The sequence below is a fragment of the Trichoderma ghanense genome, assembly GCF_004382785.1.
Source record: "Trichoderma ghanense strain CCMA-1212 chromosome Unknown scaffold_9, whole genome shotgun sequence".
NCBI lineage: Eukaryota > Fungi > Ascomycota > Sordariomycetes > Hypocreales > Hypocreaceae > Trichoderma > Trichoderma ghanense.
In genome coordinates, this window is record NW_027395672.1 from 1,257,166 (window position 1) to 1,278,483 (window position 21,318).

The window sequence follows — 21,318 nt, forward strand, 5'->3', positions numbered from 1 at the left end:
CTCAGGATATATTTTACTAGACTTGCATACCCTCTGTTCTTCGACTCATTTACCCCTAGTGGATTGGGATTAAGCCGTCATATGCATCCTCTGTATTACAAGCCGTCACATCTGGTTTTCTCTTAGGGTAGATCTCGGCGTTATCCCGCGAATCTTGCGCCTCTCAAGAACTATCGTCGACGTCCTCGTGTTGTAATAGCGCCCCCGAGAGCTTGAACAGGTTACGGGCATGCTCAACCGGCATGTTCTTTCTGTACAACTTCGTGATCTCCATCGAGTCACGGATGTGTTTGCTCCATATCCTGCTTATTATATGATCCGAGGCTGGATACAAAGCGGAAATGGGTTGTGTTGAGCATACATTGCAGCTTGAACTTTGCCCTTGTCGAGGCAACATACGCCGATTTTGTATTACATGCATCGACCGTTGAATGGGTGTCTACGCACCTGATCTCCCTTTAGCCAGGAGTTCTCGGCCTCTATGAGATGCGCTTCAGCCGCCTCGAAGTTGCGCTAACGTCGCTCCATGATCCCTTGAACAAAATATGCGCTGAAAGAAGGTAACCTAGTTCTCTCGACAATATTGGTGTTGGACCGGGTTTGACTGACTACGCAAGCATCGCCCAGTTAGAGGGCTTCAAAGTCTTCGATTTGGGGATGGAGATGCTGAGAGTTCCTTCGCCCTGCTGAAATCGTTGAGATAATCCATGCATCGCCCTGTGTTCTTCAGTATAAAAGGCGGGCAGTCGCGAGTTGCTCCTTGGGTCTTGAGTCTCAATACCCCCGCTCAACGAATGGGTGGATCAAAGGGGGAGGAACGCAAGTCCATGCCTACTCGCCTATCGAAGGCACCGACTGGCTGGGACCCCATCTGTTGGTCTTCATGATGTGAACATACAAGGTTGAACCCCACGGGGGGGTGGACCTTGGCCGGGGGTGGAACTGCAAGCTGTCTTGCACCAAACTGCATGTTGGCGCCATGGTGAGGCAGCGTCAGTGAGGGCAGGTTCCGCGTGAAAGCCTACTTGGAGTTTATATATCTACCTACATACCTTAGTATCTAATGGCTTGCCCTGCATCTGGGTGAGACGTAGCTTTTCCTCCGGCCAGTCGTACAGGTCCAGCCGGATATCGACAACAATGACGGCCGCGGACCACACTGCCACGCATCAGCTCGTTATCAAGGGGCTCTTCGATGGCCTCACCCACCATGAGAAGCTCTATGGCCTACCGTATGTCGCAGAAGACGTGGGTGACTGATATCTCCCCGAGAGTCGAGAACATCCTGGGCTTCGTGGAGCCTTACAGAGATCCTTACGGTGTGAGGGCAGAGTGGGAAGGTGTCATCTGCATTTCAGACCCTGATGAGACGAGCAGGTTGAAGGAGCTTGTCGATAACTCCACCAGATTCATCCGCATGCTTCCATGGGCAGTGCCTGGCGAGAACGATGGCAAGGGCCCATTCGAGGCGAACTGCTTTCAAGCTCCCAATTTTACCATTGTCCACGGTAGGTGGCTTTCATCATGTCCGACGAGAGCCTGTTTTGACAGCTGTAACGCTCGCTTTCTGTTCCAGCACTACCCGGGAAGCTGCGAATCTACCTCATGTGAGTCACCCAACTCAATGGCGGAGGACAGCAATTAATGCCTCAGGAACTTACAGTACAGCGACATTCGAGAGACCTGCGGTCTCAAGAACATCGTCTTTGCAAATCGCATGAGCGCGAACAATAATCCGAGTCGCCCCTGTCACTATGTACATCCATCAGACTTCAAATCGTTCAGAGGCTGCAATCACGTTATCCGTCTCATCGTGACAGCCATCCACGAACTTCTTGGCCATGGCACCGGCAAGCTATTGACTGAGACGGCCTCTGGCACATACAACTTTGAAAGGGATAATCTCCCAGTCAATCCTCTCACCGGCAAGGCTATTGAGACCTGGTACAAGCCCGGGCAAACTTGGACGAGTGTGTTTGAGAAGCTGGCTGCGTCTGTGGAAGAGTGCAGGGCGATGCTGGTCTCGTACTACTTCGTCGAGAAACAAGGAGATGCTATCCATGTTTGGCTATGATGACTCAACCGCAATGTCGGCGGATGACCGTCAGTACCATCTCGACCTTTTCCCCGTCCATTGCTGACGCAAACTAGTCATCTACTACGCCTATCTCCATGTCGGAGTTGAAGGCATTATGGCCCTACATTCCTTCAACGCTCAGGACCAAACGTGGGGTCAACCACACGCCCGAGTCAGTACTATCAAGATGAGATCGGACTGGCTAATAACTGGAAAGCTAGGCAAACTTCGCTATCCTCAAACATCTCTTACTTGACAGCGATGGTGCCATGACGGTCGAGCATGACCCGGCTGCCAAGACTGTTCACGTCCGCATAGAGCGGTCCAAGATGTCTTCCCACTTGAAGCCCTCGTGGGGCTGAAGGTGTACGAGGAGAGTAATGAGGGTATTATCCAGTCTTTTGCAGACAGAGCAGTTTAAGGGATGGCTCATTCCCAAGTAGATAAAAAGACATTTAAAGAAAGAAAGAATTGTTATATATATCTCTAATAATATATATTACCTTATTAAGCTAACTTTTTATAAAGATAATATTTAGTATTTAAATCAATGCTCTTAGTAATAATTATAATTATTATTTTTTTATTAAAGATATTATTTAAATATTTTTATAATTATATAATTTTAATAGAATAATTAAGTATAATTATTTATTCCTATTTAGATAATTAATATATATAATATTAATCTTATGATTAGTAATAATAAGCAGTTTATCCCTTAGACCCCTGCTGATACTTGGCCCCCTTGGTTAGCCTCTAGTATGCTAGCCAACCCCCGCACAATCAGGCCTACCATATGTACGGAGTACTGCTTATCAGAATAGCAAGCATCTATCTATATGCATGGTTATCTATCATGTGCATCTCCAAACTCTAATCAGATACCACTTCAGTAAGGGAAGGATCTCAGCTGCACCGGCGACCTTTGGCCTTCGTGGTTACTCTTATATGTCTTTATAGCCTGCACTCTCCGTCTATCGCTCGTCTCTTTTCCAACTGCGGGGTGTCTCGTCTGTCTCATTCCAATTCCGTCATCAGTCCTAGGTTCCCTTGAGAACGACAGCCTCGGCATGACTCGTTAGGATCTCCAACTGTCACCCTGTTCTTATCTCTAACCTCCAACCTGCAGCAAACCTCTCACCTGCATATTAGATCAGCATCTTCAGCAAATAGAAACAGTAGCAGAACTACCACCACCAGCATGTCCAAACAAGACATCACCCCAGCCTCCCTCGAGGCCCTCCTCGAGCACGACAACAAGGTCAAGCTCGCCGGCCTCGACGTCGACGGCATCCTCCGCGGCAAGCTCGTCTCCAAGAAGAAGTTCCTCTCCATCGCCTCCGCCGGTTTCGGCTTCTGCTCCGTCATCTTCGGCTGGGACATGCACGACAAGACGTACATGCGCGAGCTCAAAATCTCAAACGCCGCCAACGGCTACCGCGACCTGCTGGCCATCCCCGACCTCGCCAGCTTCCGCAGGATCCCCTGGGAGGACAACGTGCCCTTCTTCCTCATCACCTTCCACGACCCGGACACGAAGCTGCCCGTTTGTGCCTGTCCGCGCGGGCTGTTGAGGACGCAGCTCGATCGCCTGCGCGCCAAAGGCTACGGCGCAATGGCTGGTGGTGAGACCCAAACAACTTCCTCCCTCTCTTTGTTTACCAAAGAAATGATCTAGAACGCAAATATTGAGACCATCGCCTATGAAATCCTGTAGCCGAGTACGAATTCTACACCTTTCAGACGCCCGACAACTCCTCATCTCCCGCCGGCTTCCTCCAGAACAACCCGCCGCACCAGCTGCCGTCCCTGACCGAGGGCATGTTTGGCTACTCCCTCACGAGGCCCGTCCACAACAAGGAATACTTCTACGAAATCTTCGACACCTGCTCCGCCTTCTCCTGCGACATCGAAGGCTGGCACACCGAGTCCGGCCCGGGCGTCTTCGAGGCCGCCCTCGAGTTCGGCGAGGTCGCGGAGATGGCCGACCGCGCCAGCCTGTTCAAGTACGTCGTCAAGAGCGTTGGCGCAAAGCATCGCATCACGCCCTGCTTCATGGCCAAGCCCAGACAGGGGCTGCCCGGAAACAGCGGCCACATGCACGTGTCCATCGTCGACGAGAGCGGCAAGAACCTGCTGGCCAGGGACACGGTGGACGAGAATGCGCCCTGGAAGGACATTGCTGGGCTGTCGGACCTGGGACGCCATTTCCTCGCCGGCGTCCTCGAGGGCCTCCCGGACATCATGCCCCTCCTCGCGCCCACCATCAACTCGTACAAGCGCCTCGTCGAGAACTTCTGGGCCCCCGTGACCGTCTCCTGGGGCCTCGAGCACCGCGCCGCGTCCATCCGCCTCATCGCGCCGCCCACGTCCAAGGCCTCAGCCACGCGCTTCGAGATCCGCGTCCCCGGCGCCGACTCCAACCCCCACTATGTGCTCGCCGCTGTCTTGGGTTGCGGCTGGCGCGGCGTCGAGAAGAAGCTTGAGATCCCGTGCCCGCCGCTGGCCATGGGCGAGGACGTCGGCGGCGCCTCCGACCAAGGGGCGCGGTTGGCTCGGAACCTGAGGGAGGCCACGGAGCGCTTCATGGCCAAGGACAGCATCGCGAGGGAGGTGCTGGGCGATGACTTTGTCGACCATTTCGGGGGCACCCGAGAGAATGAGGTTCGGCTGTTTGACGAAGCCGTAACAGACTGGTACGCTCTACTGAAGATGAAACAATGTACTGCTCTTCTTTGTGAATCACGGCTAACTGTGAATCCAGGGAAATGAAGCGGTATATCGAGGCCGTTTAAAGAAACAAGGGGGATATGGCGCACAAGGCACATGGCAGTTATTGCGTAGATGCTCATGATGATGAATATCCAAAGAGCCGTAGATACAGCGACATGAAACTGCTCGGTCTAGACTATTATTTTCTCCTTCTCTTTCCCCTTTTCCCTTCTTTCTTTGTGTTAATTGGGTATCTGTAGTTGAATAGGTAGCAGTGTGCTGGCGCGCTTCTGTTTATGCATGCTTTTGCTTTTTGGCAAGAATTGTTGAAGAAATGGACAGACGGGTATCTCAAACATCGTCGAATAATTGCTTCCCTCGTTGGGGTCACTGCGAGTTCCCCGTATTCGTCCCAGTCCCTTTGCCAACGGGCCTTCGCGCGGATATAAATGTTCTGTGTCATTCAAAGCGTCAGTCTCAGTCGACAAGTTGGCCCAATGACATCGGTTTATGACGGGGAGAAGTCGAGATCATAATTGCAGCCACATACGCTTTGATGCAGCTCCTCAGTAGCGGGTCTTCGTACTCCTGCATTACCCTCGCCAGCAACTCGCGCGTCTTGGCTTCCTCCCAGCCAGCGAGCCCAAACATCCTCAGCGTCCAGTGATTACAGCCTGAACAACAACAGAAGCCCACCATCGTTAGCATCGGGCCAAACGCAGTTTCGGTATGACATGGGTTGTCAACACAAGAAAAAAACTCACCTGTATCCAGCATCTTGTGCAGAATTTCGCCCTTCTTCTTTGTCAACGGATCCCTCGCCCAGTTCCGCACCGGAATCCAATCCGACCGCTCCCGCACATTCTCGGCGCCCAGCTCAAACAGCCAAGGACGCACCTTGGGCGTCGGGTCAAAGTCAATGCCTAGACTGGCCGCAATCTCGGCAAATACGGCGCCATACTCGATCGTCGCCGCGCCCACGGCCGCACGGGGCTTCTGGGCCGGGGCTCCATCGCCGGCATCGGCGTCCGGGTCCGGCTCCTGGTCCGTGTCCGAGGACTCGGCCAGCGGGTCCGGATCAACGCCGTAGAAGAGCGGCGTGACCTCGGCAAACTCGAGCTGGCCGCCGGGCTTGAGGTGCTCAAAGGCCTGGACGATGAGGCGCTTCCAGTCCCGGATGCCGCCGCCCACAAGATTCCGCAGATGGATAAAGTCGTACAGCCGCGGCGGCCAGTCGTCGGCGGCATCGGCAATCTCAAACGTCAGGTTGGGCGGCACCTCCTTGGGCAGGTTGGCGCTGCTCAGCTCGATGCCCAGCACGTCGACCAGCGGGTTGCTCTGCGCCATCTCCATGGCCCAGTGCCCTCCGCCGCAGCCCACGTCGAGGATATGGAAGCGCGGGCTCTCGGGCGTCAGGTGGTCCAGCGGCAGCTTGGTGAAGGTCAGGCCGCCCAGGCACAGCGTGAAGAGCTCGTGCTGGTAGCCCTGGCGCGAGTTTTCGCAGGCATCGTTGGGCGTCACCATGCGGCCCGAGCCGTGGTAGACGTGGCCGTACTCGTGGATCGGCGGCAGGGCGTCTTCCGAGGCGGACGAGTAGTTGGAGTTGGAGTCGCTAGCGGTTGCGTCTGCATCGTCGTCTTCTGCTTCTTCTTCTGCTTCATCTCCTGCTCCGTCCGGCTCATCCTCTTCTTCTTCTGACCCTGAGCGCGTCCTCTCGGTACTTTCTTGACTGTTGGTAGTAGAGTCTCGACCATTCGTTCTTTCTTCATTTTCTGTATGAGAGTTGCTCTCTCGAAGGGCAGCTTCGCCCGCAGGTGACATGCTCTGCACCGCCATGATAAGAAATATCGCCAGTCGTGATATTCTCTCCCTCGACGGATCTTGAAGCCCAATTCCTACTCTGAGGAAGAGCACACTTCCAGACTTGACCAGAAGTCGTATTCCTCAAATCTCGTCGAAACTGTGTGCTGCTTCTATTCAATTAAAAGCGCAGCATGAGTCTGTCTGTCGACCGGAGTCGTATCGGTGTGGAGCGCGGGAGGCGTCACTTTCCGCCCTAATTTAGACCAAACCTGGAGCCGCAACCCGCGTAACACTCTTTCATTTGCCGTCGGAGAAGTTCCCCTGAAGCTAGACGTTCTGGAGCAGTGCTAGAAGACCAAGACGACGGGAGGAATAGATGAAGGAATCAAGGGACGCCCGCCACGTGGCACAGCTGATAGTGCAACCTCCCGCTCGTCAGGTGATGTGACGGATGTGATACCCGTGTGACCCGTTGACAGCAATATAATGCTCCTGCTGTTGGTGAGATGAGATCCGGTGGCTAACCCTGTCTCTTTTCCCTTCTCTTTTCCCTCTTTCGCACGATGAATTTGGGGAATGAAATGAAGCGCCCGGCACTAATCTCCACCTGGGGCCTCGGTAGCGGCAGGACAGCGCTAAGAATAGAATTTGACGGGCTTCAATCCTGGATGCTTTAACGAGCAGCCGCGAGATTGACGTAGGACTGAGCCGGCAAGGCTAATGTGAAAGAGGATGGCGAACAGGCTGAGATGGACCAATAGTCGGGAGTGCCAAGGAGGCTATCGCGGGACTGATACCTTAGGCGAGATGCGAAAATCGGGGAAACGGAAAACGATGGCGAGGGAGAAGAGAATGATAATGATGATGACGATGCTGCGGATGCTGTTGATAGTGATGACCACAAGGCGTGAAAGCGGGACGGCAAGACATAAAGAGGGACAAACTACAGAGAACAGGGGGGAAGACAAGACAGGTGAGGAGTGCAACGATTATGGTAGATGATGAAAAGCAGCAAATAGATGAAGAGATGGAGAAGTGCTCCGTCAGCCGCGTCCGTACCTTCCCGTCCTTCACGATGAACGAGCGCTCCATCTTAAGCTCGCAACCCCAGCCGACAGGCAGGTGCAGACTGCTCGACACTGACAGCCCCCCCGTTCCTGCCCGCCGTTCTCATCATCACATGACCGCCTCATGACCGCACCTTGAAGATACAACCGAACGATCCCCGTATTCGACATCTCGTCTTCCTTTTCTCATTCCCTCAACCATCTATCCCGCTTCTTTTCCTCTTCTTCCGTATCTTTCTTCCCAACGCCTACTACTGTCGGCGCGATCCATGACCATCCAGCGGCATCCACAGCCACCTGCAAAATCGCCGAATCCCACTCCATCAAACCCTTTCCTTGCCTCAGGTGTCAATCAACACAAAAACGACTCCATTTCTCGCTGCATCGCCACGCTGATCCGACTCCAATCCTTCCTCCCTTGCTCCATAAAACCTGTCACTATATCCGTCGCAATTAGACGACGAACCCGTCAAGCGTCAAAAAAGCAAAGACGCCAACTCGGAATCTGTCCGATCCAATCAGTTCAAGCCAAGCAGAAACACCCACCAACGTTCGTCTACTACCTGTCTTGACAGCACACTGACGCCAGTGCACCTTAACATCTGATCAACTATGCTCCGGGCTACGGCATTCCTCCCGCCAAAGCGTAAACCGTGCTTCCATGCTCTCTTTGTCAGATTGTCAAAGCGGCCCGATACAAGACAAGACACTCTCACTGCAGATACCGTTGCATCTTGAACCGAAAACGACGTAGAGCGATGCATCCGTCAAACCAACCACAGAATGACATGCGCCGTTGCGAGGATTGAGGGGACCAATCACACCACCAAGCAGCGTTTGATCCATGAACGGCTCCTCTCTTCTCGGATCCTACTCTTTCCGATTGATCCATCCTCACACCCATCACGACATCAACTTGCATCGCATTACATGTCAGACGCACGCCTTGCAGCCGCAGTCAGTCAAATCAGGGGCCATAAACTGCGCCCGCTCGTACTCTGTCACTGTATACGCAATCCTCCATCCCTGTTATCAAGACTCGGATGTGACGCTGGACATTTCCTTCGCAGTCGTTGCTTCAGTGGATATACTCATGCGCCCTTCTTCGACTCAATTGCGACCTATCCCACAACCCCAAGGGCGGGCAGATATCCAGAGTCTTGGACAATCAAGAAAACCCAACAAGTCCGCCGTCAAACTGACATTGCTACGTGAAAATTGAGCCGTCAGTACTCTACTCGAACCGAAACAGCCTGAATCCGACGACATGCAACCCACCGCTTCATGGACATTCCAAACCACACGCTCACTCACGCTGACGTTACAGCACCATAAAAAGAGACAAGAGGCACAAGCGATTTGGACGCCAATTAGAAAAACAACAATTGTTGCAGTAAATTAATTCCCGCCTGCATTGACCTCCCAAAACGCCGATGCTATGACGTATCGTAATAGAGCAAAAGAATCTTAAGCATCCGCCATTGTCGCCCACTGCAGTTTGCACCGCCAAAAAGTCCGGACCGGAAAGAAGAAATGAAGGAAAGTGGAAAAGGATAGAAGGGTAAGATGGGCAAAAGGAGAAAAGGAGGAAACCAAAGGACGCTCATACCAAAGGAGACCTGCAGTCAGGTAGAGAGCGTTCAACATACTTCCAGCCTTTCGTCTCGTCTCTCTTCTCTTCTCTTCTATTTGTCTGCCCAAGTCCAATGTGTCAATGTTTGAGACACATTGTCAAGCAAGTGTCGCCCGCAAGAGCTGCGTCCAACGGTGCGGGGTCAAAAGACACCATATTCGCCCAAGCACCATGCAAAGAAGAACATTGGACCCCCCCATGTAAACAAACGGCCTCCGCTCATAAGGCTCAAGACAATGAAAGCCTTAGTTGTCAGTCCGGGCTCAAGGCTACATCATTCTTTCCCTGTCTCGCTTGGCTCAAATCTGCTGGTGCAATCTGCCAAACTGGAGCTGGCGAAATCGATCTATATCATCAAATTATTGTCATGTATCATTGTCGTGTATCGGTGGACGTGGACACCAAGAGCCTTCATTGAGTGGGATCACAGCCGCCGTCCTCAAGAGTTACTTCTTTTGTTCTTGGGGCGGCCACCACGCACGTCCTGCTCCTCATCCGGAACGTATTCTTCGGGGTGGAAATCGGGATTGCCATAGTGGGCTCTGTTCCACACACTGTTCTTAAAAGTGGTGCTCGTCGTCGTTTGGTACGGGGGCTCTCGGGTGTTGATGCGTTTGGACTCCTCATAGTCAAGCTGCACGGGGCTGAAGCGTATGCGATATCCCGGGGAGGACGGTTGTGGCACTGGGGCCAGCGGGGGGAGGTGGCCGCTGCTGCTGCTACTTCTTGTCACAGTCGGCATGGTTGGGCTGGGCGTCATCGGGGTGCTCGAATTGATTGGGCTAGCCGAGACGACGGGAGGGGGAGGGAGCGAGGCGGGTGGTGACTGTTGTTGTTGCTGCTGCTGCTGCGGTGGCACCTGAGACGGCAGGGTCTCGGGATACTGCGGCATCCAGGCGCCAGACTGCTGCGATGACACAAAGGGGTCGCCAACAGGGCTGGCTGCGGCGGGAGGTGATGTCAGAGGGCCCAGGTCGCCCATTGCGCCGAGCGCGTTCATGCCAAAGCCGGGCAGCATGGAGAGGACGTCCATGCCGCCCCCTCCAAAGCTTGGCGGGTTGCTGTGGATGGCAATGTTGTTGGTGAAGTTGACGCGGTTGACCTGCAAATCAACGGGGCCGGAGGGAGCGGCAACGGACACCGGGACGACGGATGATGCGGGAGCCTGGACAGGCGGCGTTCGGTAGAGGATGTCGTAGTGATCGGGTCGGTATAGCAGATAGAGCGTGGGCCCGAGGGCGGCCGGGTCCTGCTGGTTGGCCTCTTCCGGGAAGCGGTAGCGGTTAACTTGGCTGCCCGGGCTGCGGTCGAGGTATGCGATCTCTAGGACGAAGTCGATGGGCTTGAGCAGGAGGTTGGCCAGGCCGACGATGCCCAGATGCTCAATCTCGCGGTTGACTATGTCGATTGCCTGGGAGCAGTACGTCGCAATGCCTCCAAAGTCGGCGGCAAAGTCATCGTAGATGGCTGCGTTCGCCTTGAGGTAGGTGGCGGCCAGGATGCGGAAGTAGTAGATGATGTTGGCTTCGATGCCGCTGTCGTTGAATCGCTGCAGCAGAATGACGCGAGCCAAACCGGGGTTTGCGACGTTGAGGGCAATTTCGCGCAGCAGGTTGTGAGCTTCTTCGGCGAAGTCTTCGTGGTATTCGTAGCCGCCGATGTTGGAGATCATGTGGCCGAGGCTCATGAGACGGGCCACCTCGCCCTCGATCTGGGCCTGATCGCCGAGGTCGATGAGCTTTTCAAAGTAGGCAAAAGCGATGGCTGCAAAACCAGGCATTTGCCGTTAGCTTTCTCACATCTGCCGTAACGGGTCGTAGCCAAAGACTTACCGCGCCATCCGCAATTTCCATCGCCCTTGATCTGGCGATAGTGGGAGTACGTCTGGGGGAGGGCCTGCGCCGGCAAAGGAGATGGTTAGTATCCGATAACGCGCATCTTCTGAGCCTCTTCCGATCTATCTCGTTCAATCTCCTCGTCCAACTTTTTTTTTTTTTCTTTTTTTCTATTCTTCGCTCGATTCCGTCACTCATTCAACTAGTATTCACATGCAGACGGGTCGGAGAGGGGGAAAACGAACAATAGTCTTCTCGACATAGATGGGATCGGCTTTGGCGTATTCCTGGGTAATGGCATCGCTCGGGATCTTTTCGCCGACAAACGGGCCCTGTTGAAGCGAAGCAAAGCGAGAAATGTCAGCAAATGCGTTCACTCTAATGCGCACTTTAGTCCTGGGGAAGCGGGGAGAGGAGAACGAAGTGCCTTTCGTTGCAACAACAAGAGCACAGGAAGAAAAAAAAGATCATCATTCTGTGGCAAGAGCGGGGAGAGCACGGCCATGATCCCTCTGTTTCAGGACTTCTGGCCAGCTTCTAGAATCTCGAATGCTTACCTCGAGTCCCGGCTGGAATCGCTCAGCCGCAGCCTGCTGGGCGGCCATGTCGTGCAGCCCCGAGTCCTGGTCCTCCATCTTGATGATGGGGCTTCCGGTTCGATCGAGGCGACGCCGGTGTTGCAGAACCGAGTGCGAGGGAAGCGGAGAGCTGTAGGGCAAGAGAGCAAGAGAGCCAGCTCCAGGTGCCGCCGCTGAGCCAACTCCGGCTCCAGCCAGTCCAGCGAATCCAGCTCCAGCTCCGGTTCCAGCTCCAGCAGCTCCCGCTGAATGTCCTCCGCCGGTGGGGAACAAGAAGTCGAGGTTGTGGGCGGCGCCTATGCCATACGAGAAGGGAGCGAAGGACGAAGCGGAGTAAGGCGTGGGTTGAGGCTGAAACATTGCCTCTGGAATGAGCAGCCAGAACCACGCCGATAACTGTCGAGGGTCAAGGGGAAAAAGAGAGAGGAAGAGAGTGAGCGGGCGAAAGAAATGGCTGAGGCCAGGAACTTGAATCTTGTCGGCAGCTTGCACTCGGCTGGTTTAGTCGCGGCGCCGGCACAGTGGGTAGCGACAGCTGTAGCGGGATTTCGGCAGCCCTGGAGCGGCTGAGAGAGACTGGACTCAGTGGGTGATGACCGCGCTGGACTGGGTAGGAGAGAGCAGTCGAGGTGTCTGAAATGACGGAACAAGATTGACCGATGACAGAGGATGAATAGGAAGGAGTAGAGAGGAAAAGGAATGGATGGAGAGGCTGCAGAAGAAGACAGTTCGACACCACCACCAAGATTCTTTCTTTCTTTCTCTCTCTCTTTGTTTCTGCCTGCTCTCCAATCTCTGATCTCTCTGTTATTATTAGTATGTCTTTTCCCTCTCCCCAGTCAGTTAGCGGCGGTAGCAGCGGTTATTAGTGGTGATGAGGGTGCAGCGACACTTGGTCAAGTGCAAGCCGGGGCAAGGGACCCAGCCCAGCATGTAGGTACGGTACTTGGTGCGTCCCTTGAGGTCTCCGTACAAGTAGATGCGCGTACATGTACGTGTTCAGGTGAAGAGCCCCAGTCTGGAGAAGAGAAGCTCGAGCACCGCACTGCTGAAGAGAAGATGCGTTCTAGGCGTCTCCGGGCCTGTACAAGCCGCACAGGCTGATGTGATGCGAGGTGTCGGATGCTGTAGTGCTTGTACCGGGAGAGTCGAGTGGTGCGCTGGCGGATGGTGGGCCCTACTTAGCGCTCTGGCTCTGGCACAGCGACAGGCTGCTCGGGAGCCGCCCTGGGGGGCGGGTTCAGCAGGTTCGAGGCCGGCAGATTAGCGAGACCGAGAGTCGGCTGGGTCGGTCCAGGTCGCGCTCCTTGCAAGGGAGCGAAGTGGGATAGAGGGCGATTGACGGGGTTGGTGGTGGATGGATCGACGAGGAGGACGAGGATGAGGATGGATAAGGTAGAGATGGAATAAGAAGCGAAACGGAAGAAGTCGTGACGATAAGAGAAAGAGATGGACGATAAGGTAGCAGATGCGTGTTGAAGGAAGGAGGGAAGGGTAGAGATGCGAAGAAGAGAAGAGGAAAGTGCGCAAGAAGAAGAGGCAAGAAAGAGGCTCGACGCAGAGCGGGGAAAGAGCTCGACTGAGCTCCGAGGTTAACCACAAGAGGACGCCTTGTTCTCTTCTTTGTCCAGCTCTAACTTGTGTTGCTCCTCTACGTTTTCTATTCCGAGCCTTTGCTCTGACGTTTGGTGATGCCTCTTGATGCAATTGGTGTTGTGTGCTATCGGTACTGGTGAATCAGGGCGTGCCAATTGAATCGCGAGATGCCACAAGAGCAATTCTCGGATTACCGAATGCGGTGCTCTTTTTGATACCAAGCTCGGTCGACGACTTGGATTTGCACGCGCTTTCACACTGGCAGACTCAAGGCTGGTGGAGAAGGCAATATTATTTTTCTCTTCCACAAACCAGAAGATGCATAAAGCCAGAGGATCAACGATTGCCGGCTTACAAGTAGAGCTCACGGCAGGATTCTCAGCAGACGGGTTGCGACCTGGAAGCGCGGGACCCCGGGCCTTTGAAGAGCAGCTGCGAGGCGTTTCCACATACTAGGTACCTACTTCGAGGAGCATGGAGATCCTGGTGTTTTACAAACTCACAGCCGTTGCGGGTACATACGGTCCCTTGCCGATCCATGGCCGCGAACAAGGTCGCAAAATACTTGTCGAGGGTCACATACGATATAGGACTTGGGGCGAGGAACAAGGCAAGGACAGCCTGCAGAGTGAGGGCATCCGTGCGTACACGCAGTCATGCATGTACGGCCGGATGCCCTACGGACGGCATCAGGGGTGATGGCAAACCTTTTTGTACCGGTATTACATGGATCAATCATTGCAAAAACACAGGCACAGCACAGCTGGTCGAGAGACGCGGCCCGGGCTCATTGGTGCGCGTCAGGGCTGCAGGAACAGATGGACAATCGAGGCGGGCAAGGCGGGACGGTCACCAGCAGAGCAGGCTTGGCTCGTGGAGCATCACAGCGCAGAGCGTGCCTTTTTGGGCTTCCAGGGTTGTGTTGTTCAGGGCGACCTAGTTCGGAGCGGACAAGGTGAAGAGGGCTTCACAGGGGGGACCGCTGCCAAAAGGACGGTGAGAAAAGGGCATGGCGGGCCGAGGCCTTGCGCACTTGTGCCGGACGAGCAATAACCACTCGACAATCACTGAGGTGGTCGACCGTGGCCTGGGACATCCTGGTCTGGTCTGATTGCACTTCGGACGGAAAAATCCTAGGACCCAACCGAGGGCTTGCTTTGCAATCTACCAGTATGCCTACCTACGACATGCATATCCAGGACGTCCAAGTGCCACATCACTTCAATCGATGAGACAATGAGGCATGAGAGAGTGAACAGGACAATCCAGCTTCTGTAGAGTAGCATGCAAGCAGGTAGGTAGTGATCCGTATCACTCTCCACCAAACACAAGTCAAAGACAGGATGAAGAAACCAATGCCCTGCCGGGCTGCGGGCCCTGCTGTTCCGCCCGGGTTCGACTCCGTAGTGCCGCGGCAGCCATGCAGGGCTTGGCCAGGGCCAAGATGCAGAGTCTGTGTGACGAGGCTGCGACGTTGAGCCTGGGCCTTTCAAGCAAGGTACTACTTGCCTTGCAGGGACATGGTCTGTCTACCGTAGCGGCTGTCTGAGCTCCCACGATTCAAACGATTATGGAGGGGCCTGGTGCCTTGATTGAGTCCTGCACAAGGTACAGAAAGCGGGACCAAAGACTGAACGTCTTGAGGAGAGTTGGGACCGAGAATCGAGGGAATCTGCTGATGCACAGTGCACGACGAAAAGGAGGGGGACGCGGCAGGACGCAGATGCAGATGCAGTCAACAAGCACGGACAGATACAGGATGCCGTCTTCTCTGCCTTGTACTAGGTTGGTACGGAGTATTACATGACTGGCACTGATTCATGCCGTGTCTTGTATCCAAGCGGTACGCCAAAGCTCCAAGGAGATGAGGTGAGAAGTGCGTGGACTTGTGCCTGACAGACCGTAGTGGCTGTTGCATGGGCCGAGGCCTGCAGATAACACCATGACGGCGCACTGCACGAGCAAGGAGCATGGGCATGGAAATGGCGTGAGCTGGCATGGCTGACTGGTATTACGAAGAAATCAAAGGGCATTTGTGCTCTTGCATTGGAAGAGAATCAAGGTGTATCATGTATTACTGAAGCATGATGGAATCAATTCTGCTAGAGACTTTCAAGACTGTCGACATCTCTGGGGGGCACGTTTGTCATTGTCCCAAATTCTGGGAAAAGCTCAAATCAAGGCCGAAGAGCGAATGCAACCAAAGGCACGGCTAGCCGCAGATACTATCGAAGCCGGGGGCGGGGAGATGATGACGGTCGAGAGTATCGTTGGATTGATGAATTATCAGGATCAGGTAGTGAGCAGAGCCGGCTTTGTCGTTAATGCAGACTTGGTATACCAAGTAGGTCGTATTCAACAACCCAACATGCATAAGCTGCCATTTGATCATAGCATCAGTCTCATAAGTGGCAGAAACGAAGCATCTTCAAGCCTAGCCGTGTGCCTGAATTGCTGCTGCTGCACGGACTCGCAGCCAGGCTCTTGCTTCCCTGCCCTCCCCCGCTCGTACCGACCCGTGCGGCCCCGGGCCTACCTGGGTAGCTTAGGTAGCAGAGGAGGATCTTGGCCGGTACTTGGGGTTGCTACATGGACAGGTCAGCTTGGATTTGGTCCCCTACCTAGGTGTGCAATGGGAAAGGCATGAGATGGGCCCGGGCTAGACCACCAGACCACCAGGGTCGGAGTTGGAGTAGCTGGGTGCATCTAATCTCATGTTTTGTACGGAAGTGCATGTAAGTGCTCATAGAAGCCTCTCTGTTGCGTATCTTCGCACACAGCGTACATCTGTATGTCCTGGTAACAGCACACAAGCACCATGACTGCGGCATTGGAGTCTGGGTCAGCGCAATGACTTGTTTCTCCAAGCACTGACCGCATGAATCCTGGGATACTCGTAAATGTGCAATGCCGCCCTGGCCTCTGTTGCATGCAAATGCTCATTCAACCTGAACTCCAGTCAAAGGTGCCTTGCAGCAAGTCCCCTACAGGCATCGGGGGACGATTCACGCCTTGTTCCACTGCACTCCATTCTCTATCCATGCAACATCTCCTCTCTCTCTCTCTCTCTCTCTCTCTCCTCCCAACCGTCTTTTACCATTGACCGGAATCTCGACACGCAACATCTCCCGACCAACTGCATAGATCCTGCATCGCCAGCAACCTTTCAAAGTTTGCCGAACGACGCAGTTCCACCAATCTGCATCTATCAGTCCCGCCGCTTGCGCCGGTTCAATGCTGAGCTCTGTCTCATTGTTGGTGCTCCGTAGATTCTTCGCATCAACCGAACGTGCGTCTCCATCGTGTCGATTCCCTGGCTGGTACCCGCTTCAATGCGCCTTGACGCCCGCCTGCCCCGGCAAACTTGATGCGCTCAGCGCTTCCAAGGCACAATCGTCTCTCTCTTCCCGGTCAGCGCCCTGAGAGTCAAGTAGATCTCGCGGACGGTGCATGTGCAGGGCATATATCATAGGAGGTATCTTCTCGGTGCTAGTACGAGGAAGCTCTGCTGCCGCCGGATTTACCTTCCTCTGACCACCAGCGCGGTTCAAGTACCCGTACATGAACTTGCCGGATGGAAGTCATCATCATCATGGGGCTGTCGTCACGCAACCCGAATGTTCGGGCCAATTGGGGCCAAGCAGCTCCGGCTGTCGACCTTTGTTTCCTTTTTCTGTTTCAGTCTCCTGGCTGATGATCTTACAAAGTATGGATCCCTTGCTCGGCGACTAAAATAGAGGAGCGGGTGGCGTCGGCAGTGGTCGATGGCTTCAATACTCAAAGTATGGTGAGGCATCCGTGCCTAGTACCATCTATGGATGTGCTGCGGGGAGTCTGTATGCCAGTTAGGGCTTCTCATCTGTACCTATTTTAATACAAGAATAACAACGTCAGTGTCACAAGGCACTCAAAGAAGATGCGTCATCGAAGGAAGCAAAGCTTGTTTGCAATAGATAGATTCTGCACTCCAAGTATTGAGATGCATCTCAAGCTAGCCTCTCCTCCGCATGGCCACGCAGCGGATGCTTACAGATGCTCTCCGACATGGTCTTTTTGTCCCTCATATTGAACGCCAAACAGAGTCATCAGCGCGTAGCCTGCCGATTGGCCGTCTCTGCGGTCCCGTCTGAGACATGTTGAGCCATCGTCAGCCGTTGCTGGTCTGCTGGTATGCTCTGCAGCTGTACGGAGTAAGCACGCTACTGCTGCGTGTGAGAACATGTGGCCCTTTGCAATCGCTCACGTCGGTGACACTGGCCGATGGCAACGGATGACGAGCTCTGGAACACGCGCATGTACATATGCAAGCTACGGCAAGAGTGTTAGGTAGTGCCACGGGATAACGGGATCGTGGACGGGCAAAAGTCTGTAGCATCTCCGAGCAGCACATGCGTGTAAGTGGACGAACGGGCTGCGTCAACTGCTTACAGGTGTCCAGCCTAGCAATTCCAGCGGAGAAAAGCATTTCAAGCTCTGCCTCCTGCAATTCACCGTCATATGAGACAAGTATTACCTTCGGTGCTCAAAGCTGGCTGCGTAAGTACATCCACCAAATGTGATGTGCCGCTTCAACACCAGGGACACTCGCACCCAAGTCCATTGTGTGGCCCCGCCAATACTTGCCATTCTTACGCCTATGAGACATCCTATCTAGGTTGCTAGGTTCCGTGTCTGCAGTGCTTATCCGGTGTGACCGAACAGGAATCGCGGTCCTCGACCTCTCTTATGAATGGCGCCGTTGCCACGGTGGAGGCTCTCCAGACTGCCATTGCATTGCCAAGCCAGCCTCTCATCATCATATGTGAATCAAAAGCTAATAGTGAGAAATAGCAGTACTTCCCACGTCAATATCACACAATCACCCTCTCTCACTCGAGCTCTGCCGTAGTGCTACCTTACGCACCAATATCTGATGCCTGTGACGCTTCTTCAGCTCCTGCACATACCCATCCACAATGCCACCAACCAACCCCTGTAGCCACTCAAAGCAAACAATGGATCCCGCAATCAAATCACGAAAACCGCGTCCCCACCAGACTGTGACCTGTCCAGGTGCATCTACGCGCAGTTCCCCGAGTGGCCGTTGAACGCAATGCCGGTGGTACAAAGAACGGAGTTGGAGTGCTTCTGTGCGAGTACCATGAGAGCCTGTAGAACTTTTTGTGATCCTTGTGTTACCCGTGAGCGCATAATCTCTACGATAGACGTATCCATGCCTGTGTACCATGCCCAGACATGTATGCCCCCCTACTGTAGTAGTACATGACTCTACGAAAAGTAGGACAAGCCAGCGTCCCGTTTGCTGTAGTATATCCATCCGAAGTCTGTTATCTAGCGACCCCTCTACTGCAAAGTGCGTGCAGAACGATCAAGACAGCAGTCCACTCACCCACAGCCTGTAGGTGTATCAGGTGATGGATACCGATACCATCTCCAGATTATATTTCTGATCCCCCACAGTCATCAAGATCTACGAGCAACGTCTGTCCTCACAATGCGTAGGGCCTGGGCTGTCCTGTTCCAATCACCGCGCCAAGCGGCTGCTGCTCGCGCGCACATGCCTTGCCATACATAACGCAGTGCTACTACAACTACCACCGGTTCAGACAAGACGCACCGCACATACAGGAGCTGAATGAGACTCTTTCGATGCCATTTGATGGCTGCAAGTTGTTCCGTCGGCTGGCCCTTGTACGTTGCCGCGAGTGCGAGTATTTCCGTGCATTCCCCTCCTCCCCTCTCCTCCCCTCCCACTCCCCCCCCAGATACCGTCGCCGCGGCGCGTATCATGTACGCTCTCATGCATGTCGGTCAAATAACGCACAACCAAACAAAGCATGACAAACAAGGAAGCCGGACCGTGATGACACTCCAGTCTGCAGCAAGACCCCCAACTCTGGTCTTCTCACTCTCCCAGGCTTCTGGGATGGACCTTGCTTTACCTGCGCAGAATTCAACCACTGTCGACATCCTGCGTACAAGCCCCTCGTCTCTGACTCGAGGATCAAAGGCAGACGCCCTGTCCCATGTCACGCAGGGCTTCGGTATGCAGCGATTGGCTACTTATGCTACTGCTACAGGTGCATTGTATGAGGAAAACTACCGCAAGACTGTTGAAGCATGTTTCCGCTAGGCGGTGGTGCTGATGCATGTTTGCCTCGTACAAGGACTTGCAGACAGGCCATGGAGTCTTTGCCATTATGGAGGAGATCCGATCCGGGAAGTTGAAGCTCATTCCGCGCCTCCTCCCAGCCCCCAATGGCCGTTGCTTGCCAGTGCAGGATGGCGCATTGCGAAACATGCAACTGATGGCAACGTATGACTGAAAGTACTTTCATACACGTCGGCAGTTGTTCCAAGCCAGGTCTCACTTACAGCAACGAATAAGCAAAGACGGGCCATTCTAGAAGACAAAAACAGCGTCAAGCCGTCAGGTGGCCGCCCCCCATGAGACTAAAATCAGATATATTGCATCCCGCCGAACTGGAATAACAATCTCCGAGGCTAGTGGAAGTAAATCACATCTCAATGACCCCCTTCTTTCACCATCAATGTAACGATCAAGAGCCGTCTCCCGCGGCGAATCGTTCGGCTCCGCTGAGGTTTCACATGCCCTTGCTCTGATAACACTTTGTGCTTCGTGCCTGGTCAGGAGCATGACTGTCTTCAGCGCAAGGCGGCTTGGAGAGTGGCACAAATGAGACACAGACTTCGTTCCCGCTTATGTATGTAGGGCGATGGAGTCCCGGGCTTTGGGGGGGCAATATCATTCTCTCCTTTTGCAGTGATACAGAGACACTTGATCGAGTCGTGATATGCTTGCAAAGTACAAAGTTTCATTAACATATCAGGCTACAATGCCGAGACGGGAAATACCCTCAGCCGGCGGCTTTCGCAGGGCAGACAAGACGTAAGAGCTAAGCTTGTTGTCCGCCTGAATCGACTCTTTAACCCTCAACTACATGAAATGATTTTCTTGAAGTCACAAGTAATCAAGAACGAGAAATGAATAATGAACTATCAATGTCATGTTATGCATTCCATATGCACACCATCCGTGTGGTAGCACAGCATCACGTCCACCTCGTGCCAGGTGCGGACTTCTTCGTCCTACCCTACAATCCACCTTTTTTCTTTCATCGATAAATGCCTTACCACAGTCCTACGAGTATTACATGACAACACCACCAAGTATGGTTCAGAACACGCAAACGCTCGTAACCGCTCCGCGTGTAAATACGAAGAATATCTGTACTTGTTCCCCGGGCCTCCATCACTCCAAACATCCAAAGCAAAGCAAAGCAATGCAAACAACCGTATCCCACCACCCCATCATCTCCTTGAATCACACAGAAGCCATCGGACTCCCTTCTCCGCAATCTCTGCGCAACATGTCGAGTGATCTGTCGGATAGACAGACGTGCTAGACGTCTCATTGCATACTCGTGCCCCCATAGGATGCACCTGGAGCACATACATACCGGCAGTCATGAACAAACAGGCAGCCCACCTCTTCCTTACATTGAGTGAAGTACACAATCGCGTGAGGAAGAAGTGTTTCCGTGGGCTGTTTCCCCCAAACTGACGCAAGCGATCCTTGTCCCGGCTTCCCAACTGCGCGGTGTTACACATCACCCGTAGGCAAGTATATTGATACTCAGGCACAATGCAAGTCGTGGACAAAGCCGGCAGTACGGGGATTTCATATGTACAGACCTTATCAACTCCGTCATAGCATTCGTCCATAGCATTCGTCCTGATAGTCTTTCTCTGGCCCGTATCCGTGGGTGTGAGACATGCCTCGAGCCACTCGATGCCCATCCGCGTTCCCTCGACGTCTGTATACTAGGATAAGTGCATACCTTAGGTGGTAGTACTATCACGCCGTCTAGGACAATGTTCGCCATGTCTGTGTGTACCTGTATCTACGCAAGCAGACTCCTCACCTTCATTAGGGCCTGAGAAGCATCATCCCACCATCCCCAGTCTGCCGCCTCTCCATCACCATTCTGCC

The 21,318-nt window shown here is 53.7% G+C and overlaps 5 protein-coding genes across 5 annotated transcripts; 2 read left to right on the plus strand and 3 right to left on the minus strand.

The window, feature by feature from the left end:
• Positions 1-831: 831 nt before the first annotated feature.
• CCMA1212_007518 (uncharacterized protein) lies at positions 832-1,212 on the minus strand (the record flags this gene model as incomplete). The annotated part of the gene is given in 4 exon segments (XM_073704685.1): positions 832-879; positions 899-1,021; positions 1,053-1,159; positions 1,206-1,212. The coding sequence occupies 4 exon segments, from the start codon at positions 1,210-1,212 to the stop codon at positions 832-834; spliced, it is 285 nt and encodes a 94-aa protein (XP_073556944.1).
• CCMA1212_007519 (putative dipeptidyl peptidase 3) lies at positions 1,211-2,439 on the plus strand (the record flags this gene model as incomplete). The annotated part of the gene is made up of 5 exons (XM_073704686.1): positions 1,211-1,508; positions 1,577-1,607; positions 1,669-1,970; positions 2,152-2,249; positions 2,299-2,439. The coding sequence occupies 5 exons, from the start codon at positions 1,211-1,213 to the stop codon at positions 2,437-2,439; spliced, it is 870 nt and encodes a 289-aa protein (XP_073556782.1).
• An 842-nt stretch (positions 2,440-3,281) lies between these two features.
• Positions 3,282-4,875, plus strand: CCMA1212_007520 (Type-1 glutamine synthetase 2; the record flags this gene model as incomplete). The annotated part of the gene is made up of 3 exons (XM_073704687.1): positions 3,282-3,705; positions 3,798-4,776; positions 4,845-4,875. The coding sequence occupies 3 exons, from the start codon at positions 3,282-3,284 to the stop codon at positions 4,873-4,875; spliced, it is 1,434 nt and encodes a 477-aa protein (XP_073557064.1).
• Positions 4,876-5,269: 394 nt separating this feature from the next.
• Positions 5,270-6,628, minus strand: CCMA1212_007521 (Secondary metabolism regulator LAE1; the record flags this gene model as incomplete). Its single annotated transcript, XM_073704688.1, has 2 exons — positions 5,270-5,466; positions 5,557-6,628. 2 exons carry the CDS (start codon positions 6,626-6,628, stop codon positions 5,270-5,272), a joined length of 1,269 nt encoding a protein of 422 aa, XP_073557065.1.
• Positions 6,629-9,734: 3,106 nt separating this feature from the next.
• CCMA1212_007522 (Ubiquitin thioesterase OTUB1) lies at positions 9,735-11,765 on the minus strand (the record flags this gene model as incomplete). Its single annotated transcript, XM_073704689.1, has 4 exons — positions 9,735-11,059; positions 11,128-11,191; positions 11,376-11,462; positions 11,688-11,765. 4 exons carry the CDS (start codon positions 11,763-11,765, stop codon positions 9,735-9,737), a joined length of 1,554 nt encoding a protein of 517 aa, XP_073557062.1.
• Positions 11,766-21,318: the final 9,553 nt, after the last annotated feature.